The following is a 24114-nucleotide window of genomic DNA, read 5'->3' as shown; positions in this document are numbered from 1 at the left end:
ACCTCTAAGAAGGAAAATTGAAGAGAGATTACTAGGCTTCCTGTGCTTTACACTGGAGGCCGAGGGGCTGGATGCGCTGAAGAGGAAGTCACTGCTTGTTCTCCAAGGGATGATGACATGGGTCTATGGATTCTTTCAGGAAAAGATTATTAGGAAGAAGGGATGTATAGTGGCGATTGGCAATTTCTTCCTGACAGAGACTGAGGTGGTGATCTATCAGCCTGATAGCAATAAAAAACAGGTCTGCTGTTTTCTCCAGGCATGAAACTAAAATGGGACGAAGAAGTTCCCCCAAACTTGCCAAGCCAGGCAACTACTAGCCACTTCTGGTGATTCATGTGGGCAGAAATGATACTGCCAGAAGTAATCTAGAAAGCATTGTTAGTAATTAGGAAGTACTGGGCCAGAAACTCAAGACTCTGAGGGTACAGGTGGTGTTTTCACACCTGCTGCAATTTGATGGCAACAGCTTCGGAAAAGAAAGGCAGATTTGGGAAATGAATGACTAGTTAGGAAAATGGTCTCTGAGAATGGGATCTGGCTGTCTGAACTTGAGAATGACTGGTTCCTGGCCAGGGATGGAATATAACTTTCAAATTTAGCCAAAAGGGCATTAAATATAAGAAGAGTGACAAAACTGTCTATACATCTACCAAACTAAATACCACAATGAATAGCTACAATTAAGAATAGTAGAGATACCTTTAAATTCAGAAGAGATAAAATTCAAAAGAGTTGGTAAATACAACCATGGCCTTAGATGTTTATAAACAAATGCACAAAGTAACAACATTAATGACTTAAAGACCTAAATAACCATAAGGAAACATATTTGACCTCATGGGTTTCACATTTTTTTTGGATAGCATTTACATAGGACTTTTTTTTTCAGCTTATTAATACAGTATTCATTTGTCTTCTCTCTGTCAAACCCTGAGTCCATGGCTTTCCCCAGGGCTGCCTGGGAAGATGGAGGGGGAGGTATACACAGGCTGAAAGAGACATGGAAGGACCAGGACGAGGAGGAACATTCAGAAATGTTGGGGGATAGAAATGGCTCCATCACATGGCGAAGAGGATGGGGAAGGCCACCATCAGGCAAAAGAGCCCCATGGCCTCAGACAGGGCCAAGCCCAGGATGGTACAGGAAAAGAGCTGTTGCTTCAGGGAAGGGTTCCTGGCATAACCGATGATAAGACTTCCAAACACGGTCCCAATGCCAGCTCCAGAGCTGGCCACCCCCACAGTGGCAGCCCCAGTGAACTTGGCAGCTGTGTCAATGTCCCTGGAGATGGCACTAGTTTGGAATCCACATCCGGGGACAAGTGAGGTCAGGGGACCTGATGCTACCACAATGCTGAGGTTCTCATCTGTCCGAACCTCTGGCCATTTCAGTACCACTGCAGTTAACGGCCCACTCAGCATCTGAGAGCTGCTCCTCACAAGGGCAGGGGTGGAGATGACCTTAGCACGGGCATACATTCTCAGGGGGTGAGGGGCAAAGCTGAAGAGCTGCCGACAGAGCAGAGGAGACAGAGAGGGGGCTGTATTGGACTTTAAAGTTTGCAAAATGACTTAAATATTATTTTAGAACCTCACAACAATCTTGGGAGGTAGGTGTTATTATTATATGCATTCTACAGATGAGGAAACTGAGGCAGACGTTAAGTGACTTGCCCAGGGTCACCAGTCAATAAGTGCCTGAAGTCAGATTTGAACTTAGGTATTCCTGATTCCTGATTCCCAGGTCAGCGTTCCACTAGCTGCCTAGGATGAGAGCCATGATTGAAATAAATAAGATTCTGTTAGGATATATACTTTTTTAAAAGACAGTAAAAAGCTGAGCAGATTAGCTTTATATGTATGAAGATAAACTCATGTGAGAAAATTAAGGAACCAGAGTGAGGAAGCATAATATAAGAATATTTCAATTATAATCAATGGAGGCAAAAAGAGAAGTGATATTTTTTATAGATATATACTACAGACTACCTGAAAAGAAAGAATAAATAGATGAGGAATACAGGAAACATATTACAAGGTTGGTTAGGGAAACATGATAGAGTTGTGATGGCAGATTTGCAATTATCCAGACATCTGCTGGAACTCCCTCTCTGCCAAAAGGAGATCAGCTCATAATTTCTCGACTTGCCTTAATGGTAATTTCCTGCTTCAAAAGTCAGAGGAACCACCATGGGAAATTCTATTCTAGGCCTGATTCTTACCAACAAGAAGAAACTACTAGCTGAAGTGGAAATGATGGAAACGTTGGGATGAATCAACCAATCCATCACAGAATTTGTGACTAAGAAAAGGAATATCAATACGTGTACCCTAGAGGGTGAGAAAGTGTATTTCTAAACATTAAGAGAAAGAATAGGTATGATTGAATGGCCTAAAAATCAACAGAGGAAGCCATTCCAGGAGAAATTGGAAGCTTTCAAGTGTAAAATTCTCAACACATAAAGAGAAACAATTCTGATGAGGAAGAAAATGAGGCATTGTCTAAAGTGACCAATATGTATGCACAGTGAATTCGTTAGCAAGCATAATTTTAAAAAGACATTCAGATGGTAGAAGTAAGAGGAGGTAGTGGAAGATGAAGATAAAAATACTTAATATGGAGTAAGTGCTAAATTCTGAATGAGCTGGGGTTAGTGATGGATGGAAAGGACAACAAATGTATTTTATTTTTGATTTGGTTCTTTGAGGAAAGAGAGATTCAAAAAAAGGGGGACAATATTGCTTAGAGTGAATGGGGCAATGATAACTTAGGATAGTGGAAAGAAGGTGCAGCTGATCAACTCTGATTTTTGTTATGTATTCTCCAACTGTCACCTAACCTTTCCTTATCCTCAGTTTCTTCATCTGTAAAACAGGGATAACATTGGCACCAAGTTCACAGGGTTGCTTTGAAGCTCAAATGAGATAACAGATGTAAAATATTTTGCAACCTTAAAGAGCTATATGAATGTTAACTTTGTACCCTGTGTACCAACCAAACTAGACTAGTATCTTTTTTCTGTTCTCACGGCACCCAGTTCTATGTCATGTTTTACTCATTATCCTCCAAGCCTGACTCTTCCCACACCTGATATCTGCCTGAGAAAGTCTTTCTTCGAGGCTCAGTTATGATGCCATTTCCTTCATGAAGCCTTTCTCAAGCCTTCTCTCTCTCTCTCTCTCTCTCTCTCTCTCACTCTACCTGGACCTCTCATACTTGTCTACATCTAACAGCTATTTGTATGCATGGCATTCCCTCTTATTGGACTTTGAATTCCTTGACAGTTGAGTTTGCTGTTGTATCTATGTTTGTGGAATTATATGACTGGGCAGTTCCAGTGCTAGAACCATCATTTTTAAATGACTTAGTTCTGGTGGGAACAATTCATTCTTTTGGAAAAAAAATAGATCTAAACTCAGGAATACAAAGGGGCTGTGTGATGAAGAGGCTCTTCTCCCTGACTTCAGGGGAGGTGCAGTTATCCTTCGCTTCTTAAATTCAATGAGGGCACTTTTAATTGGCTGCTGAGCTAGAACTGTGGATATATTAAAGGGGAGATCTTTACCCCTCCACCCACTCTTTCCTGCCTGCCTCAGTGTACAGACAGGGTTGATGTGGGATGGGGTGTGTGTGTGTGTGTGGGGAGCTTCCCTTCAACCTGCTGTCTGGTGAGCATGTGGCCTCCTAGGCAATACTGTGTCTAGAATGGGGCTGCCTGCCATTTGTGTCTTTTTCCCTTTGGTATAGGATCTTGAGAGATCTTGAATGACAGTCGGCATCTTCCCCTGTTCCTGGGTACCCAAGCGGCAGGGAATTCTCTAATGGAGTAACCGTAGCATTAACAGTGGTAGTAACAGTTGCAGACTGGCCAAGAGGGAAATAATTGCCCACAGAGAGAGAAACCGTCAGAAAAGAAAAAGGCAAAACTGTGTTGATCGGGCTGTACTCAGCGATGATGAAACGTAAAATAGTTAAGGAATAGCCTTGCTACAAAGGTCCTAATGAGGCTTGTATACTAGCCCCTCAATGGAATGTAATCATTTTATGATGCTTTATGGCTTAGGCACTCCTTTTCTGTATGGGAATAAAATCGCCAGTTGTGTTCCTGAATTCACATTTGCACCCAGAGGGTACCTGTTTAACTTTGTCTGCTCTCTGCCCCTTGATGAAAAGAACACCTTAGACTTGGGCCCAAAGTAGAATTCTTTAGGAAGCTGAGGTGGGGATGGAATTGGGCACTGGGAGTATAGCTTTTCTGAACAATGAACTCAGGGAAAACTGTGAATGCAGATTAAAGACAGAGACTGTCAAAGGTCAACAGCCTCAGCCTGGTAGTGTCTGGTGAACTGAAGTATTACCTCTCATTTCCTACAAAGTTCAGCTCAAAATATACTTCCTATGTGTGGCCCTTCCTGACTGCTTGCCTCCTCTCTGTACCTCCTTCAAATAATTACCTTGCATTTATTTTGTATATATTTTTATGTATAGATGTGGGCAGCTAAGTAGCACAGTGGGTGCAGGGGTGGGAGCCTACAGTCTTGAGGCCACATGTGGTCCTCTAGGTCCTCAAGTGTGGCCCTTTGACTGAATCCAATCTTCATAGAACAAAACCCCTCAATAAAAGGATTTGTTCTGTAAAACTTGGTCTCAGTCAAAAGGCAACACTTGAGAACCTAGAGGGCCCCATGTGGCCTCGAGGCCGTAGGTTCCCAACCCCTGGTAAGGCATCGGGCAGGAGTCAGGAAGACCTGAGATCAAATCCAGCCTCAGACATTTACTAGCTGTGTGACTTTGGGCAAGTCACTTGACCCTGTTTACCTCAGTTTCCTCATGTGTAAAATGAGCCGGAGAAGGAAATGGCAAACCACTCCAGTATGTTTGCCGAGAAAATCCCAAATGGGGTCATGAAGAGTTGGATGGACACGACTGAAACGACTGAACAATAACAGGATGTATCGCCTATGCCTTTATACGACTGTGTGCGTAGAAGCTATCTTCTTTTAGACTGTAAACTCCTAAAGGAGAGGAGCGATGTTTAAACTTGAACAATGAATACAAGTACTTCATTTATATGGCATGGTGTTGATAAACTATCCAAGGCTTTACATATCCCAAATGCAATTTGTAAATGTTATCAAAATAACCGTTTACTTCCAACAACTTATACCGTAACGTTACAGAGTACAGAAAAACATTAACAGGAAAGATGTAGGCATCAAATATAAGTCAACTTTTAAAAATTCTTTAATTATAGTAAATTTATTAGTACAGCAACAAAAACATTTGCCATTATCAGAAGGTCTTAAGATATAGAGAAATGTCTTAGAGATGGTCAAATCATTCACCTAATTTTGTGATATGGGTCTATTTCAAACTAGGAAGTTTAAATGGATGGAATTTAAACTTCCTAACTTGAAATTGGAAATGGATAGAACAGCTGAGCAGCTGCACAAACAGCCTTCTAAAAATAGGTAATACTCTACAGCATCTGGAAAAGTAATAGCTTATTGAAAATATCCAGGACATGGTATTACCCAATAATTCGAAATGCTACTGGCAAAATATAATTAAAATTTACTTGAGCTTCTCAAGTGATTTTTTAAAATGAAACGAATATTTAGAACCTCTCGGTGATTAGAGAAGGAACGTTATAATACATATTGAATAATGGAAAATATGTACCTCAAAAGGAAAATGACTAAACTTATACCTAGGATAATTTTAGGGCCTGACTTTTTAAAAAGCTATTTTCTGCGTGTGAAAGAGCACCTGTTCTTACCTATCACAGTAGTATCAATTTGATTTGTTATGTGTCACTTCCTATCTCTGGCCAAATGGGTTTTGCTTAAGTCTGGAAAAACCAACGGGGCCATTCAAAACCACAATGGCCTTGAACTCTGCCTTGAGGTAAGAGGAGAAAAATAGACTCAGATTCATATCACCTCATAACACTTTCTTCACAACAACCCTATGTAGTACAGCTAACATTATTATCCCCAATTTATAGATACATATACTAAGGTTCAGAAATAGAGTGACTTGACCAGGTCACAAAATAGTCTCAGAGCAAGCACTTCAATTAGTAGTGTGTTGGTAAATGTTTAACAACCGGATCCTTGGGATAAAAAAATGTACCCATTAACTTTTTAGTTTAATATGCATTAACATTTTCCCCGTAACTTTCTTAAGTCTAGACAATCAAGAAAACAATAAGTCAAGCGCTGATTTGTAGTTTGCTGATTTCTGATTTCACAGCGAAAACTGTAACAGTCCTTGGCTCCAACCTGCTCCTGACTGTATGTATCCCAGCATTCTGACTCCTTCTACTGTTCCACTTAGTCACTATTAGGATAAACTACCAGAATGAACCCTTGACTAAGTGAGAATTAGAGAAAAAGAAAAACAATTAGTTCCATAATCCATCAAAGCAGTTTTCAAAGCTGAATATCTCACAAGTACCTTCCAAGAGTGCTCATCATTGTACTGATTTTTGCACTGGGAAGGAAGTAAGCTAATATTTGCATGACTATAAACCCTCTTCTAAAGTTTGTTAAAGCTTCTATCAGCTGAAAGACTCTAAGTGGTTCCCTGAAATTAGAGTGGGTCAAGTTCTATTAGGCCATCTTAATACAGAAAACCTCTCCTTATGTCAACAGCCAAACCCATATAAGGCACTTAGATATATTTGAGATTACAAATCAGGTTAATGAGAACACACAGTCAGAGTCTATATGTTTCCAAGTGGTTAGTCCCATTAACTGTGTCATTACTACTGCAAATTTTGTCCCCACAAAAGGTCCGTTAGGAACACTGGCACTATGGGGTTTCTAGGTGCTACACAGGTATTATATTCGTTCAATCTATAAGCCCACAAAACATGGATACAGCTCTGTATCCACCCAAAATGATGTTTTCTGTCCTAGGCACGCCCAGCTTACTGGAAGTCACCTTATGTCCTTGGCAGACAAAAGTAATAAGGATGAACACAATGATGAGATCTAAATGATGTATTTCTTTATATATAAATATAAGGCGTTACACTGTAAATATATGTACATATATAAAAAATTAAATGTAATTGCTTTCACCCTCTTTGAGTTTAAATATTTATTTAGTAGCCTTCCCAGTTTCTGGGCTGCCTCCCGGGGTGTGGTTACCTATTCATTTACAAGACTGACTTAAAGTAAGTTTGTTTACTGAATCACATAAAGAAGACATCTTCTTGTGCCTTCAAGTTTAATGTTAATTAGGTGGGCAGCTGAGTTCTACAATGTATGAGAAAAGATTCCCACTTAGTAATCTTGTTCTCCTCCTTTTTATTTTGAGAGCTTTATCTGTCCAGATGAAACGCACCATGGACCAAATTCATATCTGTTTCGACGTCTTCATGGGACTGTGACTCAAAGCTCTTCGGTGGGGATGCACAGAGAGACCTGGCTCTGCATGACCAAACACTTGCAAAGGCATTTTTGAGAAACACTGTCTTCAACTAAAAATACCTCTAGTAAGAAAGCCGTCGCTAGCCTCTGCCAAACCAGTACAAAGTGAGTGAAGCAGGCACAAAGAAGGCAGTCGACATCAATATCAGTATCAAACACAGCTCTCTATCTCTTGTGGGAACAAAGAAAGGTTTACAGGAAAGGAATGCTTGAAAGCAGGAGAGAAAAATGAACATATGGCTAAATTCTTTGACTATGTTTTTTTCTTGCAGTGTAGGGGGGAAAGGAAGTCTATATCTCTGGAGCATGTACAAAGCCGACGTTGGCTACAGCTAGTGGACTTACAGCGATCCCCCCACCCCCAGCTAAATTTCTTTTGAGACTCAAAGTAGGTACTGAGATTGACTGCAAATAGAGGTTGACATTATTACATCCAAGTTTTATTTTGGGTTCAGGTAAATATCTTTTATGAAGCTGGGGAATATAATTAATTCACCTAGTTGGGTCTTATCCACCAGATAAGCAAGTCAGGAAGCTGTTCTATAACAAGGGTATACCCATTACCCAGCTACCAACCTCATATTGATGCTGAGAAAGCATCTACCTAGGCTGTGACCTTTGGTAGCTCTTTGCAGGAAATTATATCACTTCAATGGACAAGTTACTATCCAGTTAACTGGATGCTTGAAATTCAACTCTTCATTTAAGAAGCACCTAGAGTTAGACTTAAAGGAACAAAAAGGAAAAAAAAAAGAAAACACCAAAAAAAAAACCAACCAAAAAAAAAAAACAACCCAAACCAACTTCAGGAGCACATCTAGAGGTTTTCTTGGTTTCCAGATTTTTGTTTGTTTATTTCTTATGAGGCCTATTGACAGCCTAAGGTAGGAACCCTAACATGCAACACTTAGAAGTGTTGAAGGCTCATCCTGCAAAGGAGGTCCACTCAAAATCAAGAAAGGCCAAAACCGGTAAAGATGGAATGAGAAATCTGAAGAGGAGGGGACCCACCTCTTATTTACCATGTTGAACTAGTCTTAGAGCCCATTTCCTTTTCTGAAATAAAAAATACTTCTAGCAGGTCATTTTGGATTATTTGAAATTTGAATTTATTTCTAATGAAAGGTTCTGAAGAAGCACATGATTGAGATCTGATTTAACCATAACAAAAAGAAAAGAAGGAAGAAAAAGGGAAAGAGAAGAACATGTACCATTAAAAAAAGGATAATCAAAAGATTAGTTTGTGTGTTTATTTATAGACACTGGTTATGGCAATCCAGTGATTAGGCAAATTAATGCAGCTGTGTATGAGTACCACTCTATGAACAGCGCCCACATCTCTTTCAAATGATGCCACCTGTCACTTACGTATTTTACATTTGCTTTTTACATGACATACATTTTATATTCCCATTACAAAAATGTTATTACTTAACTCTTTAAGGCCTGCCATAATACTCATTCATTTCCAAATTCCTTTTAATTCAAAAGAATGGTGCTAGTTAACCACTCTGAGGGGGTACACAGGGCAAGCTCAAATGATCCATCTCCCTATTGAAGACTCACCTCTGAAGAATATCCCCCACCTCCTCTAGTTTGTAGAGGCAGTAGAAGGGCCAGGTGTGTTAACTGAACCAAGAATTAAAAAATAATTTTTAAAAATTTACTATGATTTCTCCTATTTGCATAAATGAGCTTTAAATACAAATATTAGAAGCAGATATTATAATTTTATCTTGAAATAAAAATTTTCATCTTACTATCTCTAGTGGAAATGCACTGTATCAATTGTTTCTTGGTCCTTCGAGGTATCCTTAAATTCTATTCTTTCTTAAGAAAACAGGAGGCATAATCTCTTTCCTCAATGCTTTAAAGGTATGGATATGGTGAGCATTAATTTATTCCTGAAATCACAGAATACTTAGAATTAGTGGGTTACTCTCCAAAGCGTGAAGGAAACAGCTTTACAAATAAAAAGGAAAAGTACTATTTTACACAGCAGGTACTAAACACGTGATGCCAGCTCATTAGTTTGGGGGATTACATAGGCCAAAAGTATATTCTAAGTAGGCGAAAGGAGAGCTTAGGTACACTTATGTGAGCAAAATCCAGAAAGGATTTTAAGGGGCCTTTTGGGATGTTCAGAATAACATCTCTAACTTGTGAGGATGACATGGAAGGAAATGAACACACTCTTTCACAAAACAATCCTACTGTCATTGTGAGAGCCAAAATATGGAGCTCAGTGGAACACAGTCTTTTCCCAGAATGGTGCTTTTTTGTTTTTCAGTATTCACATGGGAATGAGAGGTAACACGGGGTAAGCAGACAGAGTCAGGAAGACTGGCTTCAAGTCTTGCCTCTGAAATATACTAGTAGTGTGATGCTGGGCAAGTTACAGGCAACTCATGCTAGCCACAGACCTCTTGTTACGTCATGGGCTGCTTTGGCACACTGGTGAAACCTATGGACTCCCTTCTAAGAATAATGCTTTTAAATCTATAAAATAAAATAATAAGATCATAAAGGAAACCCATTATATTGAAACACAGTTATAAATTTTTTTTTTTAATTTAGGGATCTGTAGGGTTCATGACCTGACTCAGACTAGAAGTAGCTAACATCTTTATACCAGGAATTCCACACCAGGAGGACTTGGAAGTGATCTCACAGATCGTCTAGTCAAGTCTCTCATTTTATAAGTGATGAACATGTTCAGAAGATGTTAAGTGATGTGTCCAATGTGACATGGACATTACACAGCAGAGTCAGGATCTGAGCTCCAAATCCATCTTTCTTCTCACCATACTATAGTCTAGACTGCAGCATCCCCACACCTGCACTCCCATCAAAAAAATTCTAACGAAGGAGAGAAAACACTGGTAGATATTAAAAGAACACAAAGGAAGAAAATCAGCGAGCACAAGCTCAAACAGCTGTACACAAGCACTGAATTATCAATGACTGTTTCAGTGTAATCTAATCTGATAATTGACCCCACATAACACAGTGACAATAATGAACCTGAGACATATGTCTCAAGTCAATGTGTTTGGTGAGTATGTTGTGTGTTTTCCCCTCTTCCTTTCTACTGGTGATATCCTCTTTCAAATTTTAAAGAATGCTTGGTGCGGGGTGGGGGTGGGGTGGGGAGAAGGATGATGAATCATTCTGATAGCCAATTTCACTGCCGGATCTATTCAAGGAGGCAGTGACCGAACGTCTGGGAGTTTAGTCAGTCTTTGCATCATCCCAGGAAGCTGTGCCGGGTATTCAATCATAAGGCAAAGTCACCTTGTCCTTTATGCTGTTTCCACAGAAACTCAAAATTCATAAGGCTCTGAGATGCTTCCTGCCTGGGCAGAGGCCTGTTCATAAAAGAGCTAAGCAGGGAAGGCCCCTGGGATGGCTCCTACTCACTCTTTCAAGGAGAGAATACTCAAGGATCTCTGTTAATCAAGGAAATCCTAAAGAAGGCTCAGTGCTAGAACAGACGGTCACACACGCATACACAGATACACAGGTATGCATGGACACACATGTACACAACACACCACCCAGATGCATTATTTGCCCACTTAAAAAAAACCCACTTTAACATTATTGCAGTTTAGCAAAAATAAAGGCATCTGTTATTTTGGAAGCTACGAATAGTTCATATTGGTCGTAAAATTCTTTACGCCCCTTGCCATCCCTATCCCTAAAGATTTCAATTGAAGCTAATTTCCTAAGATTTTCTTTAAGCAACATGAGAGATCCCTTTTACCTTCACCTTGGTTTCTTCTGTTCTGAGCTTGGACGTGAGAATGCTAACAAACTCTTTTGCAATTTAGCACGCTTCCTCAGCAAGCTCTCCCTTAGATGACTAGAAAACATTTAGATGATAAGAATGAATTATTTTTTTTTGATGGTAGGATTAGCTACCACTTTGGAAGGCTAGAAAACTGAAGGATTTAATGCTTCCACCTTATTCTTTAAAAGAATGGCAGAAGAAAAGTCTAACTCTGAGTTTAAAAATTATTTGAATAAAAATTATTGATCCCCTGAGTTAGGTGGCACAATTTAAAGTAAGAAGGTTCCATGGAGGCCATCTAGTTCAACCTCCCAATTTTACAGATGACAAAATTGAAATCCTAGAGGTTAAGTGCCTTGCCCAAGGTCACACAAGTAGCAAACAGCAGTGCCAGGATGCTAAACAAGGATCTTTGCCTATCAATCTAGCAGTCTCTTTCCCACCCCATGCTGCTTTTCTATTAGCACAACTGAATTAAAATGCTTGAAAATGTTTCATTCAGCTAGCTGATTGGTTCATCATCTTTTGTGTGTTGGGAGAAAATTCTCAAAATAGAAGAGTTAAATCCTTGCATGCACAACTCATAAAGGATTGTAAACAAACCTTAGAAAGCAACCCCTAGAGTGTCCCAAGCGTCGCATGCTCAAGACCTCCAAATGGAGAATGTAAAAAATTGCTCTTGGATTTGGAAATCTCATGAGATCATTTAGTCCAACGTCCTCACTTTATAGATGATGAAACTGAAGCCCGAGTTAGATTAAGTGACTTGTTCAAGGTCACACAATATGTAACATGTTAACATGACAACTCCCAGTAAAGTTACTGGTACTGACAGGATTAGAATTCTGGTCTTTAGTCCCAGTCCTGTGTAGTTGCTCTATAATAAATATAATGTCAATGAAGCATTAATGAAATTGAATCTATCAAACACACAAAGATGAGATTGATATTTTACCCAAATCATACGTATATGATAGAAGAAAGCAAACAAAAAATTAATCTAGAAGGAAGAAAATTTGAGCAAATGCATCAAAAATTTAGCTCCCAGAGATTTTTAAAAAAATATTGATTTAGCTGAGACTGACTCACAGAGAGGCTATTTTCAGGGCCAAAATGAGGTTCAAAGGAACTGGGGATATTTAGCCCATAAGAGAGAAGATTTAGCTGTCTTCAAATATCAGTAGCATTGTTATATAGATGAAGGATTGTTTGCTTGGCCCTAAAAGGCAGAACGGGTGATCACGGGTGGAAGATGCAAAAAATGTAAGCTTGATCTAAGGAAAGACAGCCTAACAATTATTGGTGTCCAGAAGTGGAACAGATTGTCTTAGTGGTCTGGGGATGGATTCACTCTCACCGGAGTTCTTTAAGGTTGGATATTAATGTTAAGTATTATGTAGAGGGGATTCTCGTTTGGGAATGGGCTAGAGTAGGAGGCCCCCTGATGTCCTTAACTCTGAAATTCAGTGATTAAGCGATTACAATGGGGAAAAGGAAGAAAGATGAAGTGACAGAAACTTTGCTCCATGAGGAGAATTTGACATGATGTGGCTGCAGGGACACAAGTCTTTGGTTTTATCAACAGCATCAGCAAATAATCATTAGGCATCATGAACCGGAAACCAAACTGTGCTAGGTATTGAAAATATAACAATTACAAGAAAACAGTCCCTGACCTCAAAGAACTCAGAATCCACTAGAAGCTTACATTTTTTTCACCTTCACAGATAAAATTAGATTAACTATATATTTAAAGTTAGATGGTCCCCAAATAATTAAATTAACAAGTTGATGGGATGGGGATTAGTATGATAGTTTACTGAGAACAAGAGATAAAAGTTACAAGCAGTAACAGAAAAAGACAAAGAAATGAGCTCTGGAAATGGAGAGAGTCATTTTTAGGAATGCTTCCTCAAAGAGAATCCGTCACCTGAGACAAGGTGTGGGTAAAGTCAAATATCTGGAAATTGCACAAGATACAGAGGTCAAAGAACAAGGCAAAGAACATAAAATGCAAACGGGTTCAACTAGAGATAAGGAAGACAAACAATGTTTGTTATAAAAATAGGTCTTGCTCCACAGGATTTACAGGCAGGAGTCCCCCACAGACACTACTAGCTGTAGTGAGTTCAGCAAATTCCTGAACATGACAAGGAAATATTTCAGGGTTTAGTAAGGAAGATTAACTTCTAGGGATTGGAAAACATTACAAAGGTCAAAGGTGAAAAGACAGAGGAAAAATAAATACAAGAGAGAGACACGGAGAATTTCTGTAATTCATATTCCAACTAATTGAATGCCAGTCATGGAACCTTCTTTCTGTTTTTTTTTTCTTTTGCTTTTTTCCCCTTAAAGGGTAGACAGCAAGCTGCTGACAACTTATACTATACAAAGAGTTGTTCACACTGCAAAAGTGTTTACTGCTCACAACTGATGTTCAAAATTAATTCACAGCAGCAACACCAGCGGTAAGCTTTGACAGACTGTCTTATGTGTTGACACAGTTATAAGATGTTAGTTAAAAAAAGTAACACACTTTTTCTCTTTTTCAGCCAATATATACCAAAGATACTCTAAAGTACAAACAAAAGTATATCTGGAATTGTAAATGCTGCTCTCCAGGTGAGGATGCTGGTTTCTGTGAGCTGTCTGTGCCTTTAGACTTAGAAATAACATGCACCAGTCCTACCTACGGGGAGATCTTGTCACCAAAAATGTGGCAGGACATATAAGTTACTTCATCATCCAGGGCAGGCCTATGCTGAACTGCAGGTGCCATATTTTTTAGGAAGACCATCAATAAACTGGAGAATTCAGAGGAGAGATCAGAAGGAAGAAAGGTCTATCATAGCAGAAGTGGTTAAAGGAAGTGAGGATCATAGTCTAGAGAAAGGCTTATCAGAGAAATGATAGCTATCTTCAAGTATTTGAAAGATTGTCACAAAGAAGAGTGATTAGAATTATTCTTAAAAGAACTGGGAACAGTGGGTGAAAATTGTAGAGGTGGATTTAGACTGATATAATGGAAAAACTCCTTAATTATCAGAGCTGTCCAAAAATGGAAAAGACTGTCTTTGGAAAGGAGCGAACTTGATGGTTAGGTGTCTAGCCCCTTAGCACAGTGCCTAGTCTACAGCAGGCAGTTAATAGATGCTTGTTGACTTCACTCGTTGCAGAATGAATTGCTAAGATTCCTTCCCCTTGGGTGGAGAAGTGAGGAAAAGTCACAATCTGCCATGGTTCCAGGTTTTATCTTTTCACAAGGGAAAAAAAAAAACCAGTTGCCAATGGAGTAGCATTTATGGAATGGAAATAATTCCTTTTTCCACTTCTCTAAAAAAACATACTTCATTCACCACAATCTTAGGGGAGCTACAAAAGCTGCTTGTTCACTTGGGAATTGCGTTTCATTATTTTATTTCACCATTGTCTGAGAGAAGGTTGGGTTTGGTTAATAAAGGTGGGGAGAACAGGAAAGGACGGGTAAGGAACTGGACTAACCTACAGGGTTATCTTACAGTATCTCTTCCTGAGCCTTTTCACAGTTGGGTTTTTTGCTTCATGGTGGATGTGGCACAAGGGAAGACTTCCTGTTGAGAAATAAGTCTTTTACATGAGAAGCCACGTGTCTTTAAAACTAAGTCTGGCGTTTTAACCCTGTAGCCCGTGCTTCTAGTAATCAAAAGTTGCAATTTATGTAAAAATCAGACAGTGTAAGAGCTCCCTTTAGGAAGCTATAATTAAGTAACTGTTGAAAATGACTTGTACAAACAGAGCTGGCCCTAGGCAAAATTGTAAAAGCAGGTAAAATCTGTCTTCATTGCTTTCATACTTCCCAAATCTTTACCTGTATTCTATTTCCTAGTGCATCCATCCTCTCACTATCTCCTATTCCCAGCTTCTCTCTCCTGTAGGTTATACTTTCTGGGTTGCCTTAAAACTTGCCAAGAGATACCTTACTCCAGCCAGTAGAGAGTGATCTATGCCCTTTCTCCCTAGCTTGCCAGAATTCCCATTCCCTCAGTGTCTAAGGAGAAAATGTTCACATTCAACAATTTCACACTAGGATGTGAGTGACAATGTCAATTTTTTCCAAGGGTGTTTGCATTTTTGAATTACTTTTTAAAATTCTGAACTTAACAAACAATAAATTAAACAAGCATTTCTATATATAACATAGAACAGAACAAAAGGATTATAGGTGAACTCGGGAAACTATTATGTCTAGTTTGCTTAAAAAACGTATATATAATAAATCCAACATGTCTTTTTCAAAGCTGACCTGCTTGTCTATACTTCCTAATGACCTTTCTTCTATTCTCTTCTGTGTATTTTGAAAAAATGCTTCAATCACCCTGTTTTCTTTCAAAAAATTTTTTTTGGTAGTAGTACTGATAACTCCCCTCACCTCCTCCAATTTTTCATGCAAAATGAAAGAAAGAAAAACAAAGCCCTTTTAGCAAAACAAGTCTCCACACTGGCTGTGTCTGAAAATATATGTCTCATTCTGCACTTTGAGTTTATCACCTTTCTCTCAGGAGGTAGGGCAGCATGATTCACATTTTAAGATACTTGTTAAACCAAAGCATTATTCATATGGTTAGAATTTCAGGTCACTGAACACAGGGAAGAATTTCAGGAAGCTTTCAGAAGGAACATTTTAGGACAGGGTCTTCTTTCTCTCTATACCTTTTCACAGGCACTAAACATATTCCATCCCGTCCCCTCTTTCCCCACTCCCCAAAGTCAGTGAATATGAGAATTTGACCAGGCAAAGCACTACGAGCATATTAATGCTGGAACATACCTCTGTTAGGTATAGTAGTGATGTCATGGAATCAAATCCTTGGTGCTAATTATCTACCTGCTGTCTAGACAACAATAATAATAGCTTACATTGATACAATGCTTTAAGATTTCCAAAACACTTCATATTATTATTTCACTTGATCCTCTCATCACCAGGAGCCTGGCCATGATTTGATTTTTTGGGCCACAGCCACTCAAGTCACTCATAGGGACCACCTACCACTTCCTTTCACAGAAGGATGTCATTTCTATCAATGGCACGAACTAGAACGAAATCATAGCTCTTTGAAGTATCTGAGTGTCCATGCAGATATCAAGCCAACAACAAGCCGGAGAGAGTCCCTTCTTAGTATCCTACTGATTGGCAGGATTCAAAGTCACTTAACCACTTTTTATCACAAAGGTGGACAATTTCTTTTTTTTTAAGTTTTCCTTTTTATTATTATGAACTTGACAAATACTAACAAAACATGAATACTCCTATATACAAAGAACATTTTAAAAAGAGAACTGCTTAGGAAACCTAAAATCTCCAGTAGTCACAACTTGGGCTTTTTTGGGGTATAACTCAAGCTTAACCTGGTAGTTCCAACATCGCCCTGCTTGTCAGGGTCCCCTTCTGAACATCCCTCTATTCTCTTTTTATTTTTTTAAATGATTCATTGATGTGCTTTTCTTTTCTTTTTTAACCCTCCCTACTTCTTCCCTAACTCTCCTCCTTCTCAAAGAAAAATAAAAACCCTCCCCGGTTAAAAAAAATACATATAAAACAAATCCACTTATTGGTTGTGTCTTTAAATGTTGTGTTTTTTTCTCCACCTTGCGCTGATCACCTCTCTACCAAGAGGTGGGAAATATGATTTGTCATCAGTCATTTGGAGTCATGATTGTTTAGTGAGCTGGTCATAGTTTTTAAGTTTTTGGAGCTGTTTAAAAAGAGCAACATTTTCAAGAAGGGGTAGTTAGGTGGCACAGTATATAGAGCCCAGAATTGAGTTTGAATTCTTCCTCAGACAGTTAAAGCAGCTGTGTGATGCTGGGTAAGTCTCTTGATTGCTCTGTGCCTCAGTCTTCTCATCTGAAAAATGGGGATAATAACAGTGCCCACCTCATAGGGTTCTTGTGAGGATTAAACGAGCTAATGTATATGAAGTGCTCTGCCAACCTTAAAGCTCTATATAAACGCTAGTTCTACTACCATTAGTACTACTACCACTACCACTACTACTACTACCACCACCACCAATACTACTACTACCACTACCACCACTATTACTACTACCACCACCACTACTACTACTACCACTACCACCACCACCAATACTACTACTACTACTACTACCACCACCACCAATACTACTACTACCACTACCACCACTATTACTACTACCACCACCACTACTACTACTACCACTACCACCACCACCAATACTACTACTAACTACTACTACTACTACTACTACTACTACTACTACTACCACCACCACCAATATTACTACTACTACTGATTATATTATTATACGTCAAACATTCTTCCTAAAGTAGTGCAAAGGGAAAATGACAGGTACCTATGAGCGTGCTTTTCTCCAGGGCCAGAGGTTTCCAGCGTCTAGTGGCCAAGCATGAGAAGGTGAACTGTTAGAGAAAAATCAACTGCATTATAAATTGAACTGCTTGCACTTGGAGAATCTTATTAATGTCTCTTTGTATAGGAAACCACCCCCCCGAAAGGCCACATTCTGTTTATGTCCTGGGAAAGTTGAAATAAAGTTTAGGGCATTATGTCAATGTCTCTGTGGAACAACTCCCCCGGAAAAACAGAATTTGGGGTTTTAGGGTTTTTGTGGTGTTGCTTTTGCCACAATGGTGGTGAGCACAAATGGTGACGTTAGTGGTCCAAGGCGCCACAGTCAAAGTACACAATATCTTCTTACAGAGGCCTCTCTTCCAAACAAACACATTGCACGGGCTCCCTTACAAAGAACGAATACTATTGTTTTATGCCATCAAATGAAAAAGATTCATTTCCTAAACTTAACGGAATTTGGAGATGCTGAGGTGGGTCCTCTCTAACATTCTTCATGTGTACCCTGTAGTCTAAATCACCCTTATGGAACAGAAGGATGGGATGACAGCACATTTATTTAGTTCACTTACACTCTGTATATCTGATAATCTGTTGTTGTTCAGTCATTTAAGTTGTGTGTGTGACTCTTTGTGACCCCATTTGAGCCTTTCTTGGCAAAGATACTGGAGTGGTTTATCATTTCTTTCTCCAGCTTATTTTACAGAAGGGTAAACTGAGGCAAACAGGGTTAAGTGACTTGCCCAGGGACATACAGCTAGTAAGTGTCTGAGGCCAGATTTGAAGGCCTTCCCTAAAAATTCTCTGACGTCAGCTTGCTTTTTAGTCATTTGTCTCTTTTCCATGAAAGGGGTAAAGAGCAATCTCCCAAGAAATGCAATTTTCTGCAAAATTAACAAGAACGCTAAAACAGTCTTTTCCCAAATGTTTTTTTTTAATCACCTTCCAGGAAATCATACTAATCATCCTTACTGTTGCCATCATTCTCAAAAGGGTTCTGGGAGTAAACTGTTCAAGTACCGTACGGCATTTTGCAGATACAGGACACAAATGATGTTGATAATAATAAATATTATATTGATGATGATGACAGCTATGGAGATGTTAGGGGACTTGGGAAGCAGAACTTTATATTCTTCTCCTTGTTTTTAATGCTATTGTCCATCATTAGTTATTATTATTGTAATACTATCATTATCATGTTCACCATAATCTTTATCTTTAGCCTGGCCTGTCTGTATCCTACCTAGGTGTCTCTACACATCTTTCACTTGCCTAACCATAATTAGTCATTCGGATCACCACGTACCCAGGAACTCATTCATAATGTACAAACTCCCTTCCTAAAGTGTGAACGATCTTTAAGCACAAACTATATGTAGCTAGGAGTACAAAATTTAATTAGGGAGTTCAGCTAAGTTTAGACACAGTTTGGTTCCTCTTAAAAAAAAAAACACCAACCAACAGCTATAATAGATGGAGAGGTTTATTTATCACAAAGTCAATATGTGGCTAATGTAAATGTTAGTGGGTTAATCTTCAGCATTACCAGATGGGTGGTTTAAACCACACAGCTAACCATGGGTTCCCAGTCAGAAGATTGAGCTTTACCTAGCAGATCTTTAGGCTAATTGTAACCACTATGTCTCCCTGTGTTCCACAATAGATGACAATCATGCCAATTCCCCCACTCCACTCTTAATGATTTTACTATTTGTAGTATCTTTTCCTCCTCACTAGGTGACGTTAATGCTTTCACAAGATGAAAAGGAACATTCTCCTTACAAAAAGATGGGGGATCTCTATGTTAAACTCTGCTGTAGTTTAGGCGGGGGTATGAGGGATTAGGGAACAGTTCAAGAAGATTGGCTCCAGCACTTCGCACGGTCCCGAGCGCACAGGAAGCGTTTAATTAATGCTTGTTGACCTGTTGACTGGTTCAGAGGAAAAGTCGCTGGATCCAGAAACAGGATACAGCCTGGAGACTGATTTTGTTTTCAATGATTTCTTTCTTACTGGGAAAAAGCAGGGAAGAGATAGAAGGGACCTTGAAGCTCATCTCGTCCAGGCCTCAGGGATGAAGATGCCCAAAGTCGCACAGAAACTTAGTGGAAAAGCCAGAACTAAAACCGAGATCTTCTGAATTTTGGCTTGGCACCCCTTGTGAATTAATTCCACACGGTTAGCCACATTATGCCTTATTTATAATAGCACACTAAAAAGGGAGCCTTGCCAGGGATCCCATGCTACCTTGGTGACCCACGGCAAGAAACTTTCTCTCTTTGGGTCTCAGCTTTCCAATCTTTAAAATGAGGGCACTAGACTATATGATGTCTCGGGTTTCTTGCAGCTCTTCATCCTATGAGCTTATGGGAATTTCAGGGAACTGGGAAGCTGCAGGTCTGGGAGAGATATGTAGTTGCTGCCACTTACACAGAGAGGTTCTTTCCCTGGGTCTCACCCCAGGGAGGTAACTGTAATCCGATGATGTTAGGGCACTGAGGGGTGTCAGGAAGTAGGCAAACTGCTGGTGTGTGGGTGACACAGAGGTATGTAAAAGCTGATTCGGGTGCTGAGAGAGCACTAGAACGTAAGAGGAGAATCACTGGTTGAAGGACGTGTTTTAGTGTAAGACACTGCCGCCTATGATGCCTGCACTGGGTCTCCTTCCCCAGCATGGTCAGCATGCTTTGTGTAGGTGTGTATATATCAGAATTTGTCTCAGGAAGAGCTTGTGGCAAGGTTGTCAGTGCCTCCTACACAGCATATACCATTACGGAGACAGTGGTGATGAGAGGTACAAGATCAAATTCTGTCTGGTACAGCTTATCTTGACGGTGGCCACCGATGACCCCGCTTCTAGGTCTCCATTTCTGAAGAGGAGTGCCTGGGTAGTGATAGGGTGGGGGATGGGGTGAGGCACTGGGCAGCCTAATGAGGTGCACAAGAGAACACTAGTATTGGAGAAAGAAATGGCCCAATGTCTAGGTGGCTGAATATATCAAATTAGGGACCAAGTTCCAATAAAACAAAAAGATCCTGCAGGAATGGTAGTTGGACCTGCCACTGAAAGTCGAGGCGATTTCTGTATGCCAAGACATCTGGTGACCCTAGTATTATGTATGTATGTATGTATGAAATCCTGAGTAGAATGGAGGCTTACAGTGGAAAACAATTACCTCATGGACTGAAAAAGTGACAGACAGACTGGCATTGTTCTCTAGCTGTCATTTCCTTCAACAACTGTAACATACTGAATACTATAGCTGCCTTTTATTAACCTCCCCCCACCCTGTCACTCCTGTGGCAAATGAAATCAGTTAGAAAATGGACAATTCCCTGTCTACACGGTATATTTTACCCACATGACTATTACTGGTAGGATAACTGAGAGGCATTTAATTTCTCCATAAATTTGTAAATGGCCGGGATTGAAACTGAAGATCTCTAAGGTCCTTTTCAGGTCTAAAATTCTGTGATTCCACGAGTCTATAAATACCCAGGGCCAATATTCAGATGTTCCTATTGGGCTTCATAAGTATGTGTGTTTATGAGAGAAGTGTGCCTCTATTTAATTGCTTAAAGATGCTACAAATCTATTTGCTTCTTAAACATAAAAGGAATAGACAGATTCTGAGAGAACTAGGGTAGGTTGAAAAGAACAGAATCTTTATCCTTTTCCTATTGTGTATGTGTGTATATATATGTATATGAAAAATACGCATATATGTATATATGTATGTGTGTGTAGATGTATGGAAAGTGTGTGTGTGTGTGTGTGTGTGTGTGTGTGTGTGTGTGTAAATCGTGGTCTAAAGTCTCCTCTGAATTTATGTTAACATTTTTAAAAAATGTCATTCTATGCTGTCTCTGGACAAATAGACTTTTAGTTTGCATTGTGGGTTAGTAATACCCCAAATGCTCAGTTTTTCTGATTTACAGGCCTTTCTACCCGTGATAATAATGCATTTTTGAGCCAATCCTAAACCAAGGAGAAAAGATCAATATTATTTCTTCCATAAAGTCCCACCTTCTGCCTATGCCACACCATTAGGCCTTAAGTCACACCTTTTCTTACTCAATGACCTATTTAAACTCAAGGGTGGGAAAGATATGGGCAAAATGGAGAGGATGTCAGAGAAGTGAAGCTAAGGAGAGGAAAAGGGAGAGAGGAAGAATAAGGGGGTGAGAAAAAAGGGGAGGGGGGAGAGAGAAAAATGGGGAGGGAAGAAAGTGAGGAGAAGAAAGAAGGTAGGGAAAGAAAGGGGAAGAGAGAGGGAGAGAGAAAGTGCTCTAAGCACTGTTCCTGGCACATAGGAGGTGAAATATCTATAGCCCCTTTCCCGTCCTCCCTGCTAGATGCTAACTGAGACCTGTTAAAGACCTTAGCTTAAAAAACACCAAGGTCTCCCACTGCATCCAGAGCCATTTCAGGTCGTCCTGATCGATATCTTGCCACTGGACCCAAATGGTTCCAGAGGAGAAAGTGAGGCTGGTGACCTTGCACCGCCTTCCTCCACTTAAATCCAACTCACTTGCATGTCACGGCATCACCTTCCTGATGTCATGGTCCTCTTTGAGAATGAAGGACAAACAACAACAGCTAGATGCTGGACCATATCACATGAAGAATGAAGTCATTTTTTAGTCTTGCTCCTCTAGCCTCACCCCTTCCTTCTACTGAACAACAATACCATGCCTGGCTCAGTAGAGAGCATTAAGAAACTAGGGTGGGAAGAGCCCTTACTTTTAAGTCAGAGCCATGTGGGTTCGAATCTCAGCTTTGCTACACACGTACTTCTTTTTTGACTTTGAACAAGTTATCTATCCTCCTTGGGCCCCAGATTCCTCATCTTTAAAATGAGAACAACTGGACATTATATGACCTCTAATTCTGCTTCCAGCTCAAAACCCTATGATCCTCTAGGCGAGGATCCTAATTGTTTTTGTTTCATAGCCCCCACTGACAGACAGCCTGGTGAAGCCTATGAATCCCTTCTCAGAATATTTTGCAATGCATAAAATGTAATACACAGGATTACAAAGGAAATGAATGATACTGAAATAATTAAAAATATTTTTTTAAAAAGTTCGGAGACCCCAGGTTTTGATCTATTCAGTTAAATTTAGGAGGTAGAAAATGGCAAAAATTAGTACATCCCCTTCTGGGGCTATAGTCATATTACTTTAGGTACCACATTAATGGTTTTAGAATAAGATCACGATAGGAAGAGCTTCTATTGCATGTCTACTGCCAACAATTCCAGAGAGGAGTCTCTCAGCCACCATGCCTCTTACCACTTTATAAGAAAACCTTTTCCTTCCCATCAAACTCTTTTCTTGGCTAAGCACATGGTATCTGAGACACAGATTAGTGGGAGTAACATCCAGAAACTCTCATACTGTAGCCGTCAGTAGCCTGTGGTTTAAATTTTATATTCCAGGTCTTTCTTTTTTTTTTCTGCCCCAGTCTTTATTCCTTCCCTCTCCCTTTTTCCTCTCCGCTTGTTTAATGTCAGGATATAAAATGCCCTCTATTCAAAGCTGTCATTTTAATGCCTTGAAGTTCTTGAGGACATTGCTAAATATGTCTTGCAAATGACAAAAAAACAAGGATGGTTTTAAAATTGGAGGAAAAAAAATACTGGACTACAGGAAGGAACTTGTTTGTATCCACAATGACAAAGTTTCCAGTTTATTGCTGAGCTGTCTGTTACCCAACAAACTGCTGCCTCATTCTACCAGGAGTTCACTGCCTGACCTACTTTCCAAAAGAGCAGAATCAGTTTTCTAGCCGTATACACATACCTTGTTTAAAAAAAAGGCAAGGGTGGGATGGGAGTGGTTGGGAGGGAGGAAGATATTCAACAAGCCCTAATTAAAACTCAAACAAATGTACAAGGAACTTGGGAAACACAACCCTATGACCCTGTGGAAAAGAGGCAAGGTTGTTATCTTTAGTCTTATTTGCATTCGTAGTGCACATCCCTGGTAATAAGTCCACCAACTAGAGGTACAGGCAAGGGAAAAAACAAACATTTGGATAGTTTATCTTTGCAGATAAACTGGGAAATGAAAGGTGAAGGAGAGAGGCTGCTGGTGGTGGTGGGGTTTAGGGTGCTGGGATGGTGGGGACCATAAGTGAATAACTCACATAAACTGTTTATACTTGTCTTTTATTTTTAAATGGACTTGCAAGAGTAGCTCTGGATTATTTTTTGAGACTCAAGCATGTTTCTTGGCAGCAGGGAAATAATCAAGAGAGAGAGACAGAGAGACAGAGAGACAGAGAGAAGAAGAAGAAGGAGAAGGAGAAGGAGGAGAAGAAGAAGAAGGTAATCAATGGAGCAAACTACCAGAAGAAAAAGAGATAGGATGGGGGCAAGAGAAGGAGGGACAGAGATTAGCTGTAGGAAGAAGCAGGGGCTGGTCCTACATGGACTTTATAAAGGATCAGTGGTGTTTTAAAAATACATAATTAAAT

The 24114-nt window shown here is 39.7% G+C and overlaps 2 protein-coding genes across 2 annotated transcripts in view; both read right to left on the bottom strand.

Moving 5' to 3' along the window:
- The window catches only part of BACH2 (BTB domain and CNC homolog 2), a 402740-nt gene that overhangs the window by 209838 nt on the left and 168788 nt on the right, over nucleotides 1–24114 (bottom strand). The gene's annotated exons all lie outside the window — the stretch shown is intronic.
- LOC118858204 (ATP synthase F(0) complex subunit C2, mitochondrial-like) lies at nucleotides 1056–1497 on the bottom strand. The gene has a single exon (XM_036768692.1). It carries the CDS (start codon nucleotides 1480–1482, stop codon nucleotides 1063–1065), a length of 420 nt encoding a protein of 139 aa, XP_036624587.1. The 5' UTR covers nucleotides 1483–1497; the 3' UTR covers nucleotides 1056–1062.

This window comes from Trichosurus vulpecula, chromosome 7 (genome assembly GCF_011100635.1).
Source record: "Trichosurus vulpecula isolate mTriVul1 chromosome 7, mTriVul1.pri, whole genome shotgun sequence".
In the NCBI taxonomy this organism is placed as follows: domain Eukaryota; kingdom Metazoa; phylum Chordata; class Mammalia; order Diprotodontia; family Phalangeridae; genus Trichosurus; species Trichosurus vulpecula.
This window is presented reverse-complemented; position numbering and strand designations above follow the sequence as displayed.